Genomic DNA, 14,731 nt, shown 5'->3' on the forward strand with positions numbered 1-14,731 from the left:
TGATTTAGCGACCCCGTGTAGGTAAATGGAAAAGCATCATTGCTTTAATCCTCATAAGGAATGCTAAGTTTTATATCCTTTTTTGTGGAATTGAGCTATGACTGGATCAGAAGAGTATCAGAAATTTAGCTTGCAGCCTAATTTCAAGCCAATTGATAGTTTGTTCGAGAACAGATTGAGACAATTCGTAGATGCGGGTGGTCAATATCATGACTTGAATCTACCGAAATTCTACGATATCGATAGAGTAGATACGAACACGGAGTACATAAATATAAAGGTTTATAAGGTTCCCGACTCGAAAGATGGTAAAACTCAGAGGCCATTGTTCAAAGAAATTGACTGGAGCAAAATAACTTGGGAAGACGCCAATAAAGGTTACAGCTTCGGCCCTTCTTGGAAGACGTTTTGGTTCAAAATTGAATGGGAAATTCCAAAAAAATGGCTCAAAGACTCGACTGAAGAAATTGATTTTGAATGGGATTGCAACAACGAAGGTCTTATATATGATAAAGATGGAATGCCTTTACAAGCTTTCTCCGGTGGCGGTGAGAGAACTCTCTTTAAATTACCAAAAAAGTATTGGATATCAACGAAGCAACTTTTCTATTTAGAAATTGCCTGTAATGGGATGTTTGGAAATGGCGATAATGGGACCCCGGATCCAAATCGTTATTTTCAGTTGAGTAAGTGTGATTTGGTTTTACCAAATGTTACTGCTAGAAAGTTGTTTTGGGATTTCTGGATTTTGGGGGATGCTGCGAGGGAGCTCTCGGGCTCACTGTGGCAGAAGTATCAGGCAAATGAAGTCTGTAACCAGATAATGAATGTCTTTGATCCCAATGATGTCTCAAGTGTTCAAAAAGGTAGAGACTTGGCCCAAAAGCTTTTAGGAAAAAATATTGACTCTGATAACGTGTATGATGTAAATAAGCTTAACAGGATTGATGTCTATGGTGTGGGTAATTGTCACATAGATACCGCTTGGTTATGGCCATTTGCAGAAACTAAGAGGAAGATTGTAAGATCTTGGACGAGTCAGTTGAAAATTGCAGATGATTATCCAGAATACATATTTGTAGCTTCTCAAATGCAGCAATTCAAATGGTTAAAAGAATATCATCCGGAAATTCTCGCTAAAGTTAAACAGAAATTTACAACTAATCAGTTTTTACCGATTGGAGGTTCTTGGGTTGAAAATGATACGAATTTGCCAAATGGAGAATCTTTAATAAGGCAATTCTTGTTAGGCCAAAGATTTCAGTATAACGAATTCGGATTATACTCTACAGTATTTTGGTTACCTGATACTTTTGGTTATTCTTCACAAGTCCCACAAATATGTCAAATAGTTGGAATTGACAAATTTTTGACTCAAAAGCTTTCATGGAACAATATCAACACTTTTCCGTTGAGCACTTTTAACTGGGTCGGTATAGACGGAAGTCAAGTGCTAGTTCATATGCCTCCAGCAAATACTTACACTGCAAATGCTCATTTCGGTGAAGTCGTTAGGTCTCAAAGTCAACACAAGAATTTGAGAGATGTTCCGACAGGCTTGTTACTCTTTGGTCGTGGTGATGGTGGAGGAGGTCCAACTGAAGAAATGCTTGAGAAATTGAGAAGATGTAGAGGATTCGCTAATGAGACTGCTGCTATTCCTACCGTGCATCTAGGGCATACTGTTGAAGAGTTTTATGATGATGTGTTGGACCGCTCTCAAGGTGGTAGTTCTTTGCCTAGCTGGTGCGGCGAGATTTACTTAGAGTTCCACAGAGGGACATATACCACTCAAGCAGATGTTAAAAAGTTCATGAGATTTGGTGAGATCAAGTTGCACGATTTGGAATACATTGCTACTCTAGTTTCTTTAACGGATAAGGAGTATTCTTATCCGGCTGAGGAATTGCAAAAGTTATGGGAAGATTTATGCTTATGCCAATTTCATGACGTTTTACCAGGAAGTTGTATTGGTATGGTTTATTACGAAGAAGTAAAACCCATGTTGACGTCTTTGCTAAAAAAAGTTGATGATCTTATCGAAAAGGCATTAAATATTCTCAAGGATGAAAAGCCATCTTTATCAAATTACACTTTTATGAATTCTCTCCCGTGGGGAAGAAATGAAGTTCTTAAAGTGAACAGGAGTACAAATTCTGAGTTATTCAATCTATTGGCCGAAGAAAGCGGAAAAGGGTTGTGCTCTAAAATCAATGATGATTCTCTATTTACTATGGTTAAATCAGAAAATGGTCGGTCCAAGTTTGTTTCAACTCAAGACATTGCATATCCCGCATCTGTCAAAAAGATGAAGGATAGCTATGTCTTAACAAATGATTTACTTAAAGCCACTATTTCTGATAATGGTGTTATAACCTCCTTACTTGACTTAGTAAACAAGCGAGAAATTATTGACAATAGAAGGACTAAACAAACTGATGCAGAAGTTGTTGGCGCTAATCAATTAGTTGTTTTTGACGATGAGCCGTTGACTTTCCCGGCTTGGGATACGGAACTTTATTCGTTAAATAAGTTCAAATTTTTGAATAACGGTAAAGTTGAAGTTCTTAAGAATGACCCAGCCCAAAGTTCATTGGTTGTTAAGCATGAAATATCCGCAAACTCATATATTGAGACGGAAATTTCCATTGAAGGTTTGACTTCTGATGCGGATGTTACTCAGAATAATTACATTAAATTTAAGTCCCACGTTGAGTGGCATGAAACCTACAAGTTCTTGAAAGTCCAATTTCCGACTACTATTCATACTGCATCGCAAGCAAGCTATGAGACGCAATTTGGAATTACTCAAAGACCGACTCACTATAATACTACTTGGGATGTTGCGAAATTTGAAGTCTGTCATCACAAGTTTATGGATTTGAGTGCATATAACTATGGTGTATCCATCTTGAACAACTCAAAATACGGTGGCTCTATTCATGGAAATTTGATAAGGTTATCATTATTACGTAGTCCCAAATCTCCTGATGATCGTGCAGATATGGGCTCTCATGACTTTGAATACGCATTGTACCCTCACAATGGTAGCTTAGGGAGCGACACTGTAAGGCTCGGATACAATTTCAACTACAAGTTAGATAATGCTGTCAGCTCTAGTAAATTATCTACTTTGGCCGGTGCAATTAAATTGGTGGGAGATCGTAATCTTATCATCTCTCACTTGAAGAGGTCCGAAGATGATGAAGACATAAATCTTTATGACCAAATTCCTTCGAAAAATAAGGGTTCAAAGTCGTTTATCTTGAGAATATATGAATCCTTAGGTGGATCTACTTCGGGTACTTTGAAGTTTGATACTTCAGTTTTGCCCATTAAGAAGGTTTTCAAAACCAATGCTTTGGAATTTGAAGAAGAAGAATTGGAAATCAAAAAAGGCAGCGAAGTTGATATTTCATTGCGCGGTTTCGAGATTTCTACTTATAAGGTCGTTTTATAGTCTTGAGTGGTGGTATTATCTAGTTAAGAAGCGACTTATTAAAAAAAACTAAAAGAAAATTTGTTTTTATACGTCAATGTATTAGTTTGTTTTAATTTTTCTCATCAGTTGTAGCTTATTTTTTAGGATTTTTACCATTAGTTTGAAAAAAGATGGAATTTCGCAACCATAACAAAGAGGAGATATTGTCACAAGAGTTGAAGGCTAAGCTACAAGAAATACAATGAGATAAGGCCCAGTCATTTAAGGAGATGAAACTGTAATACTTTAAACGATTATTAGATAATAACTTTCATGAATAAGGGCTAAATGAATATTAACAGTGAGAGCAGCGTTCCCACCAAAATGTGTTTTGGTTGTTTTTCAAAGCACAAGAAAAAACATTGTGGGGTGATAAATGAGGGCTCTTTCTAGCCACCAAGGGTTGCTACAGGTACTGATCGCCACCCGCAAATAACTGTGTAATAGTGACGACTCGCGTTGATCTCAAAACGCGCACTTTCTTTGGTGAGCAAATCATAACTCATAGAGCACGGAGGAGAAGTTTCGCATTCCGTCTCGCAAAAGTGTAATTGAAAGTTGCGACCCCAAGTATGTACATTGAAAAAATATTACAGTAATTGTGAGTCGTTTAACATTGCTCGCAAGTCCGTCAAACATTCACTGTCTGCGACATAGCCAACTTCTATGGAGATTGATGTAGTCGTTTATTGACTTTGAAGCTATTCTCTCACAATACAATGCCATAACGCGATTTATTTCGTTCTAGCTGTATTATTTTTCGCGTGGATGCAAGGGGCGCTCGACTATTTATTTACTATTAAAAATTTTAGTAATAGCGGCCAAAGGCTCTGAATAACCAGTGCTCACATTAGAAAAAATTAAATAGAGAATCTCGACACTTGAGCAACCAACAAGTGATTCTCCACATATTTTGTTGCATATGCAATAATATGGTTACCGCAGGTGTCTTGATTAGATGGAAAAAGATCCAGCTGGTAAATAATAAACTGTCCGCAGTCCAACTGAAGTGCAAGAAATTGAATGTAGAGTGTTGAGGAATAAGAGTCCTTGTAAGATTTTACTCCGCCATACCCTTCTCCTACTTAACGAGTATCGATTTGTTCTACGCAATGCTATTGTCCTGAATGTTTCCCGAGAGCTCTATATACAGTGCTGTTACGTAGTATTTTTGCATCAAGGTTCATACTTCCAGAAATGGCGAAATTCGATCTCGACGCGGGAAACTGCCGAGCTGCAAAATTTGTAAGGCAACTGAACGGTTAGTTACTTTCGAATGAATTAGTGGCGTCTTGTAAGATAATAATAGAAAGCAATTGCAATAGATTTTGGCAGTGTTATTGCGAACCCTGAACGCTCGAAGGAAATTTGCTAAAACGAGAAGGGCATTTTCATGCCAAACGGTTGTCCAGACAGTAGGCAGTGTGTATTTACGTGTTGACATTAATGTGTGGAAAATTCGAGGAAACGAAGCCATGGGCAAATCGAGTGAATTGTACCCAGGTATAAAAAGAGAGGACGATCGTTAAGGTGTGCTCAACTTGAACTTTATACAATATCAATATTACTTTGACATTTACGCTCGCTAAACTATCATGAAATTTTCATCAGCTTTATTATTATCTATTGCTCCAGCAATCGCTGCTGCTGCTTACGCCAATGGTACCGTTACTGCAACTGAAGTTAACACTGCTGTTGTTACGATCACCTCGTGCTCTCACGACATATGTCATACATCAGAGCAAACTACTGGTGTCACCACTGTTACTGACCATGTCAAGAACACTATCTACACCACTTACTGTCCACTCACAGCAGCAGAGTCATCAGAAGCAGCAGCACCAGCAAGCTCAGCAGCACCAGCCGGATCAGCACCAGCAGGCTCAGCAGCCCCAGCAGCTTCAGCCCCAGCAGCTTCAGCCCCAGCAGGTTCAGCACCAGCAGGCTCAGCAGCACCAGCAGCTTCAGCCCCAGCAGAATCAGCCCCAGCAGGCTCAGCAGCACCAGCAGCTTCAGCCCCAGCAGGATCAGCACCAGCAGGCTCAGCAGCCCCAGCAGAATCAGCCCCAGCAGGCTCAGCAGCACCAGCAGCTTCAGCCCCAGCAGAATCAGTAGCAGCAGTATCATCAGTTGCAGCAGAATCAGTCGCCCCAAGCTCTAGTGCTGTTGCTGTTGAATCTGCCGAAAATGCAGGTTCCCAAGCTGTCCCAGCTTTCGCTGCTGGTTTATTAGCTGTGCTCTCTTTCTTCTACTAAGTTAGTTGAATAGATTAGTCTTCATATTGAATGAGTAATTCTTATTCATTAACTTCGTTTTTAAAATTGGTGTGTGGCATTAATTTAGTCCAAATTCAGGATTGTTTCTAAATTTCTTTAGACTAATAGGTTTTGTTTTCAAAAAATTGCATATTCTATAGCTTTAAATTTATATTTTCTTTACTTTACAAGTCCAGCTTGATACGGAAATAATAATGTAACTAAACTAATTCATCTTCACCTAATGTGATGTGATTATAAATCGTTTGCCCATAATTAAAGTTTTCTGACTCGCTTGAAAAAGAGTCAGATGTATCTGTAGCAACTTTACTCAATAGTAACTCAAGATCGTCAGCATACTGAGTGGCACTTAACTCACTAATGCCATATACTTTGATACTAGTCAAGCTTATGGGGCCCTTGGGGGATGTGATTTCGACGTATATGTCCCTTGAAGGAATCCTCAAATTTATAATAGTGATAGGGGTTTTGATGTGGTGTATTTTTTTAGTAGTGTCAAGTGTGTACTCATTTATCTTGATAAACTTTTTAAGGTATCTATTATCATTTGTTGAATCAAAGTTGAACTTTAATTCATTCAAACTCTTTATTTTCTTGTACTGATCAAAACTTTTGGGCTTAATATAGAATGATATAAAGTAAGGGCCAAGCCCCTCCGACACCAGAGGTATCTTCACGATAATATCAGTCAAGATAATGCTTCTGAAGAGCTTTATTCCAATTGAGCTTTTATCCGATGGAATCTCCCAGCTCTCTAAGCCATCAAGTAAAACATTATTCGCATTATACTTCCAGGAATGTGGCGCTGATACCTCGCTAGCTATTAAATAATCATACCAACCAAATAGTAACTTCCTGAAAAGTGATTTACTACCTGAATTTTTAGAGGTCGTAAGGAATCCCAAAATGCGAGCTCCAAGTGAATAGTCAGCGTAGTTTACCTTTAAAAAGTCCTTTGTGAATAGCTCTAATATGCTGTTCAAATAAACTTTATGGGACGAATCAACAAACCGATCCTCGCTGCTGGAACTGGAATTCACCAAGTTGATATTGTCTACGAGATCGTTGAACTTCTTCCAAATCACACCATTGTTCTCCTTTAATTTTTGATTTAAGGTCTTTTCAAATGCTTCTTTTGTTATATATTTCAAATTTGAGTGCCTATTAACGGCTGAATTCAAATATTCTGACAATTTCGGTTCATTCATTTGAATAAATTTATCCCAATCAAGTGTCGTATTATGGTCATTATGGAAACTTTCCATGAAATTGTATAAGTATTTATGGAATTCAGGTAAAAAATGAATTTTATTGTCTTTCACAAATACTGGTAAAAGACTTGGGAGTGAGCTCTTCAAGCTATCCAAGACATTATCCTGGATATCTTCAAGGTTTTGATGCAATTGAGATAATTTTTCTAGCTTTTCGGTAATCTCTATTAGCACAGGTTCCGGATTCGTCTCCAAAGCTTTTGACTTGACATTCTCTTTTAATGACTTGAATTCTTCACTCAATGACTTAAATTGCTTTCCATCGATCATATTCTTTTCGATATCATTGAATCGATTGGCTATTGCATCGAATTTGTCCATCAAACCGTTCGATAACGAATCTACTGTCTGCTGCAAAAAATCTTGCCTCTTAGACAACGTACTTGAAAAATCATCCAACAGATTTAGTCTGCTATCTATTTTATTGAATTTAGATGCTAATTGGCTAAAGTTTTCTATCCGACTCGTAGGAGTATTATTAAATTCAGATCTCAGCGCATCAAAGTAAAGAGCGAATCCTAAAGTTCCAAAAAAGGAGACAAGAGCTAAAACAATAAGATATGCTGCTCTTGTACCCTTGGAGTTCTTGCTCGTGGTCTCATCTACAAATGGACTTTCATTCTCCCGAACTTTTTTTATCTCATCAAATAACATACGATTTGGCTTCTCTCTATGAAAATTGTTTCTGGAAAAAGAACTTGAGAAATGCCTGTTTTCTTCTCCATCACTAGGCTCGATTTCTTCATCCTCCACTTCCGTCTCGTCACTTTCATCATCAAAACTTAACTCGTAATCCTCATCTTTTTCTTCATCATCGTTAATATTTTCTACGTTGTTGTCATCTTCATCTTCATCCTCTTCGCCTATGCCCTCTATATGTCCCGTCTCCTGGAATTCTTTAAAATATTTGTTAAATTCATTGCTTTTAAGTTTCTTTTCATCTGTGCTTTCTGTTGCATTCAATATTTTAAGAATGTCATCTTCTTTTGAGGTACGGTTAGAACGAAGGGGTTTTGACGGCCCAACCGTTGCATTCAAATGAATTGATGCATCTTCGTCCGTATCCCCATTCACCAATGGTAATTTAGGAAACGCTGCCATAGTGAAATGTGATACTAAGAAGTGTTTTAAAGTCTCTATGGCTTCAACCCTTTGTTGTTTTAATCTAGTAGCGTCAGTAATTGAGTGCGAACGCGTATATAAATGATCGAAATTTTCTTCCTCTCATAGATGACTTTGACTGCAACTCACAGATACAAATCTACCCGTCGTGTGGATTTATCTTGAATACTACAGAAATCGTTATACAAATACTTCATTCAAATATGGCATAGAAGATCGTAACATTAAAAAAGAGATTATTTAAGAGCAGCCAAGACAATGTTTGGATCAGAAGCCTTAAAGCTGCCAGCGTCATCTTCATTTGCTAAATAGATGATCTTACCATTATCCACGACAGATACATATCTTGATGTTCTAAGCCCAAAGCCTGCCTTGCTCATATCCACAACGTAGTCGTCACCAATTTCCTTCGAAATTTGACCCAAGGGATCTGTGCCAAAAATCACATAGTTCTCTTCGTCTTTATAGCCCAATGCCTTTTCCCATGCACTAAGAACGAATGGGTCATTAGCAGTTAATACGATAATTTTATCAATACCTTTGCTTTTGAAGTCCTTTAAATGCTTCAAGTAAGCTGGAATGTGTTGCTCGGTACATGTAGGAGTGAATGCACCGGGAGCAGCAGTTATAATAACTTTCTTACCAGGCAATTCCTTTGCTAAGTCATATTGAGCTGGATTCCCACAAGCAACTGGTGAGTCATTGGCTTTAGAATACGGAATGTATTTGATTGTATGGTCAGTAGGGAATTTATCGTTAATTTTAAGTGTCATCTTTCTTCGATATTAGGAGTTTTTTTCAGTATATCTTAGTATCTAGGGATCATTTTACTTAATTGATTGTGCACCAAAACTAGCTTTATATAAATTGGAGAACTCAAATCAGTGACTTACTAATGTTCCAAAATATTCCGTACACTACACATAATGCTTGCTCTATTATTTAATGGAGCAGCAAATATAGGAACGTTCTCGGAATTGCTTTACACGGTTCCACCCCATTTGCAACTTAGATCTCGTGCCATCCAACAAAAGTAAACGCTTCACTGCAAAGCACACCAATATCGAGCACATGATCTTACTTACAGTTTATTCATTGGTCTGTCTTAAGTAGCAACTATTCAAGAGAGTTACATAGGTCACTAAAAGAGTAAACTGATTGTGCCACCGACAAAGGAACCGAAATATGCTCCCGATATCAATGTAATAGGCCACTGTTGCCATGGCCGATCCCAATCTAACGGAATGGGAATCACGGCCAACCAGGTACCAACGAGACACAAAGCGCTGCTGCATAACGTGGGACTGCTCAATATTACCTTAAACAAGCTTTCCAGTGAAAGCATCTTCACGAAAACTTCATAATCGAGCTTAAATATAACCAACGTAGGATAGAATACGAGATTAGAAAGGTGAAGTGCCAAAAGGTATGTTTCCTGTAGATGAGAGGATAAAGGTGCCCCAAATAATACCAATGCAATGAACACAGGAATTGATAAGATTGTAGATATTAACAAACTTGCAAATACCAACAAAATGATGTTGTCGTCTTCCTTTTTATGTTTTTTTGTTGCTTTGCCTGCAATATTTTTATTCAAGACATATCCATACACTATCTGTAGAGCCAACAAGCTGAAATAACCTCTGAATAAGGTAGCTGGTATCTCTTGGGTCAACCCCAATTTAAACATACCTAAGAGAACAAACAAGTAATGTATTGGTATCGTCTGGACCAGCCGTTTTGCTCTTGGAAAATCATTACTAGGAGAAGAAGGGGCCACCGTTTCTTCTTCGTTAACCTGTTGGAAAGATACCTGTTTCCTGGCGGCTTGTAACCTCGCCATTAGTGATTCAAAGATGTCTCGTTATTTATTTTTTATCAGCCTTCGTAAAACACATCGCACTTTATATTACTACTAATTAATATTTCAACACAAAGCTCAACTTCCAAAAAATTCCATTTATTATAAGATTGAATGAAGTATTGAGAGCTAAAAAGCCATATTAATCTATAAATATTTTAATACATTTTCAAATTCAATTAAGTCTTTCCAGATATCCAGATATATGTTTTTGGAGCTAACTTTGGAAGCAAGATTTAACTTTCTGTCATCACTGAGTCTTGCAAATGTCTTGATGACATCATGATCTAGGAGGGGTTTACTATTAGTATCATTCTCGCTGAAAGATAAACCACCAAACCTATTTAGTCTTGGATTCAAACCACAGTAATGATATTCTTTGTCAGTCAATTGCTGCTGTAGAATGTACATTCTTCTGTAAGTTGATTCGCTCAACGGGAATACTGCAAAAAAAGAACCGTCAACAGTGGAACCAATAACCTGAAAATTTTCTTGAAACGTCTGGTTATATTCCTCATACTTCGGTATTGATCGCAAACAAGTAGCTGTAGAGTTTATATTGAATGAGGCCCTTTGGATTAGTCTTTGACCATTGGAAGACGTTGGGTCTTCAGGGTCATATTGCACAAGATGTAAGACATTATTATTGTCAGCAATTAGAATGTAGATATCTTCATCCTTTGTGATGAAGTCAGCACAGTTTACATCTAGAGATTGTAAATCTTTTCCTAGAGTAATCATTCTGAATGGTTCTGCATCGAATCCCGCTAACCAGACACTTTTCAAAGAGTCACCTAAGATGAGTAAGTTTCCGAAACTTTTTGCTTCTGAAACATAGACTGCTGTATCTAAAAATGCGACTGGAACTACGCCATCATCTTGTAAATCACGAATGATAATTTTCTGACCTTGAGAAACTAAAAATCTTCCACTTACTTCACAAATAGACGTGACTGCACCTCTTGTGTCCTCCTGAAATATTTCTTTAAACTTGTGATTTGTCTCTGGTCTATCTGGCTCTGGAATAATATCAATTATTTGATAAATTTTAAAGGAGCCATTTGAGCTCAAGTCTTCCATCCTATACTTCCCAGTACCAACTACTATTAATTCTTTCTTTTGCTTAAACTTTTTTGAAGACAGACCGACATCCAAAGACATTGACTTGACATTCAACCCAATCTCATTATCATCAAAGTCGATGGAGTCAATAACCGTCCAGTTGAAAGGCGACAATAATTTCAATGATCCTTTATAGGACAACGAAGATGGCTTTTCTTTATCGATACCTATTACTGGGTTTCCTTCCTCGTCTAAGCAGTCATAAGGAATATCTTTGAAACATGAAATAATATAAGTATTTGAAGATTCACTATAAGTCACACTCTTGATACTCTCACCAATGGAAATGCTTTTACAGGGCCACTTATTGTCATAGTTGAAATCAAGAGGTAGCTCACAAATTCTGGCATTCTTTTTATCGTCGAGAAAGATCAACCCACAGTCTATTTTTGAATCTGAATAAGGTGCAAAAGAGACAGCTGGGATTTTCGTAAACTTAAAAATGCGTGGAATAGAATGAGACGACTTCATAATTAGGTGAGGTATCAAACCTGTCACAAGTGTGCAAGTATATCCATTCAAGTTCGAGATATACACCAATCTTCGCTCGATTGTAGTACCTAGCGGGTATGCATTAGCAGGAGCTCCAGTCAATGGCAAGTCTACCTCTCTTAAAAATTTATAATTCTCGCCATCAAAAAAAAGTTTATATATAATAACTTCCCCCCCTACCGTTAGAATAGTCAAATATTCCGACTTACAGTTCCAATCTCCAAGTTCATCGAATACAACTTGCTTTATAAAAGGATCGGGGTATGTTTCTTTCGGTTCGAAGAAACCTAAATTCAAAATCTCGGTAAATTTATCAACTTCGTTGAGTTGATAACATTTTTCGTTATGGAATCTGTTGAATGCAACGATCCTATTGTCACCAGTCACTAAGATAAACGTCTTCTGCTTAGGTCCTAAGACCTTACTGGAATCAGAGTTGCTTATAGGAGCATTTCTTTCACCAAATTTTCTTTTAGAACCCCTGTTTAAAAGCAAGTTTACATCCTTCAGCACTGCATTCAACAAATTGGAATTGGTGATATAACCAGTAGTAATAATAGTGTCTGATAATATCTTTGGGATGTCTATCTTAGAATATGTTTCATTGTAAGTATTGATCGTGAATATCAATACTTCACCACTAGACAAGAAAATCATGAGAAATTCGTCACTGAATGTACTATAGATAATCTCCTCATTCTGAACTTCTTTTGACAATGACAATCTTTTTTTGAAATTATATGAAAACAAAATAATCTGATGAGGTGTCACCTGCAATATAAATTTCCCATTATTGAGCTCATGAATGGCAACTGTTAGCTCATTATTGATAAAATCTTTAGAGTTTAACCTTGCAAAACGCTTATTTACCTGAAAGATTTCTGATTTCGAATTTGCATCATCGGATGTGATCAAAAACTTATTTTTCACGGTCCACATTCTGTTGATTTGAGAAAAGCTTAAGGACGACTTTATCTTCGGTTGAATACTTGGAGTCAAAATATTTAAACTTGCATTCTGATCAGATCCAGAACTACAGACGATTGAGATCTCTTTAAAATTCGGATTTGCCAAATTTGATACAAACTTTTCTGTAGAATAATGTCCAAGGGTGAAATTAGAAATTGGCCCAAGACTAAATATCTCATCTTGAAGAACGAAGTCAATTGATCCCATCTTAATAATTTTGGTATCATTTGTCTCATCCTCGTCATACAATTCATCCTCATCGTCATCATGAACTGAAGTGATGTCTCCATCATTCTGGATTTCAGTCTCCAATATTCCTTTTTCATTTTCCCGATAACTGAGCTCAATTAGTGGACTATTTCCATTCTTATTTGCAATGAATATTAAATTGTTATGCAAAACCGCTGCTTTTGTAGGATATGACAACTTCACAGAACTATATTTTGAATCTTCGATAGGTTCTATTTCTATTTTCTTTATGGCTCTACCGTCTACTTCAAAGTTGATATAAAAAAATATCCCACTTGATAAGATCATCAATACTCTTGTGTCATTGGGTAGTGGTGTTACGCAACAATTTTCCAACTTCAAGTTGAGGCTAGACTGGTCAAGATAATTCTTTGTAGAAGCAGTAATCGAGGATGTGAATTGATTTACGGCTATTCTTCTAACGATGCCTCCATTATCAACGTGAAGTATTTCATTACAGCCCATGAGTAACGATCCGTTCAATGGAAATTGTAAGGGGATTATTCTATCAATATCAAATGGTAAATTTTCAACTTTCAAAATAGATGTCGAAGTTTTAGAGCTCAAATCTAACGACAAAACGAAAAGATTGACATTATCTTTTACTTCGGGTAAAAGCCCTGCCCAAGTACGTGCTTTCAGTGATAGGATAGCTAAAGTCGGCTCTTTGTAATTATACAAGAATTGCATATCAACTACATCTCCAAGATTAGGATCCAAGGACTGGGCATCGATCATGAAACTTGAATCAAAAAATTTTTCTGGGACATCATGATCATCTTTCTTTGTATCTATTTCATCCTCATCCAACTCATCGTCGTCTTCGCTAACTTCTAGAGGTAGAAATGTAAGTAAATTCTTGAACCGTAAACACGTACAAGAGTTATTATTGGGTTCAATTATCAAATCAGTCTTGGAAAGCTTTTCGAAAGTAGCATTTTGAATCGAATTTTCGTAATAATGTAAGGATACTGTTGAAATAGAATTCAAGAAATGATCCCACTTGATAACTGAAAATTTGGCGTACTTCGTTGAAACTATCAAATAGTCAAGCTTTGGCTGCTCAATCGTTCGCAAAGGAACAAGTTCAGTTATTAAGCCATGTAATTTATATTGCCCAATCAATCGGAGCTTATACTTTGACTTATGTGATCTTGAAGAAGAGCCTGCTACATCGAATATTTGTAGTAGCGTACCTTTTCCAACAATCAAATGCTTCTTTGATGAGGATATAAAGTTACAACCAACACATTGATTCACTCGGCTAGGCTCAATAAACTCACTATAAGCATCCATACCCTTTATAGTTCTCTTAAAAATGCCACCGCTATATATACCTCAACGTTTACCGAAATTTACTATTTTTATGAAAGTCTTAAGTTTTTACTTAAAATTGTCCTCGAAGCCGCACTTAAGAGAGGTCTCTGATGATTACAGGTAACAGTTACAAATAGGCTATTTAACATCATAGACCCATTTCCAGTCCATGGCTACATCAGAACAACGAAAAACAAGGGTGTTTTGCGAACTGATGACTACGCTAACCCACAAATATCATTTGCAGTGAAGTTATGTCCGGTATTACCCAATATTGATCCAACACCCACTTCGTGAGGCCAATTTTCAAAATATTGTGCGTATCAGACGAAAAACACCTTTATACATATTGGACGAAAGGACAATTTTAAAGACTTGCTATTGGAAACTTAAAAATGCCACTATTGGACTCCTAAGGCTCACCAGAGAAAACTTTGTTAGGACATATACCTTCAAATATGGATTTTCTGGTCACCTATTTAGAAAAAATAGCCAAACTGGGTATCAATTACGTCCGAGATGAGCTTCAGATGTTCATTCCGCACAATTAACTATCCCTCATCCCCCTTGC

The 14,731-nt window shown here is 37.1% G+C and overlaps 6 protein-coding genes across 6 annotated transcripts; 2 read left to right on the plus strand and 4 right to left on the minus strand.

Moving 5' to 3' along the window:
- Positions 1 to 97: 97 nt before the first annotated feature.
- Positions 98 to 3,460, plus strand: AMS1 (alpha-mannosidase; the record flags this gene model as incomplete). The annotated part of the gene is made up of 1 exon (XM_062955366.1): positions 98 to 3,460. One exon carries the CDS (start codon positions 98 to 100, stop codon positions 3,458 to 3,460), a length of 3,363 nt encoding a protein of 1,120 aa, XP_062807368.1.
- Positions 3,461 to 5,076: 1,616 nt separating this feature from the next.
- Positions 5,077 to 5,736, plus strand: PGA62 (Pga62p; the record flags this gene model as incomplete). Its single annotated transcript, XM_062955377.1, has 1 exon — positions 5,077 to 5,736. One exon carries the CDS (start codon positions 5,077 to 5,079, stop codon positions 5,734 to 5,736), a length of 660 nt encoding a protein of 219 aa, XP_062807369.1.
- A 221-nt stretch (positions 5,737 to 5,957) lies between these two features.
- Positions 5,958 to 8,129, minus strand: PRCAT00000527001 (uncharacterized protein; the record flags this gene model as incomplete). The annotated part of the gene is made up of 1 exon (XM_062955388.1): positions 5,958 to 8,129. One exon carries the CDS (start codon positions 8,127 to 8,129, stop codon positions 5,958 to 5,960), a length of 2,172 nt encoding a protein of 723 aa, XP_062807370.1.
- A 257-nt stretch (positions 8,130 to 8,386) lies between these two features.
- Positions 8,387 to 8,923, minus strand: AHP1 (thioredoxin peroxidase; the record flags this gene model as incomplete). Its single annotated transcript, XM_062955399.1, has 1 exon — positions 8,387 to 8,923. The coding sequence occupies one exon, from the start codon at positions 8,921 to 8,923 to the stop codon at positions 8,387 to 8,389; it is 537 nt and encodes a 178-aa protein (XP_062807371.1).
- Positions 8,924 to 9,291: 368 nt separating this feature from the next.
- On the minus strand, positions 9,292 to 9,993 carry PRCAT00000529001 (mannose-ethanolamine phosphotransferase; the record flags this gene model as incomplete). The annotated part of the gene is made up of 1 exon (XM_062955410.1): positions 9,292 to 9,993. One exon carries the CDS (start codon positions 9,991 to 9,993, stop codon positions 9,292 to 9,294), a length of 702 nt encoding a protein of 233 aa, XP_062807372.1.
- Positions 9,994 to 10,158: 165 nt separating this feature from the next.
- On the minus strand, positions 10,159 to 14,139 carry PRCAT00000530001 (cleavage/polyadenylation factor CFT1; the record flags this gene model as incomplete). Its single annotated transcript, XM_062955421.1, has 1 exon — positions 10,159 to 14,139. One exon carries the CDS (start codon positions 14,137 to 14,139, stop codon positions 10,159 to 10,161), a length of 3,981 nt encoding a protein of 1,326 aa, XP_062807373.1.
- Positions 14,140 to 14,731: the final 592 nt, after the last annotated feature.

The sequence above is a fragment of the Priceomyces carsonii genome (genome assembly GCF_900007245.1).
Source record: "Priceomyces carsonii strain CBS4050 genome assembly, scaffold: Debaryomyces_carsonii_scaffold_1, whole genome shotgun sequence".
Lineage (NCBI taxonomy): Eukaryota > Fungi > Ascomycota > Pichiomycetes > Serinales > Debaryomycetaceae > Priceomyces > Priceomyces carsonii.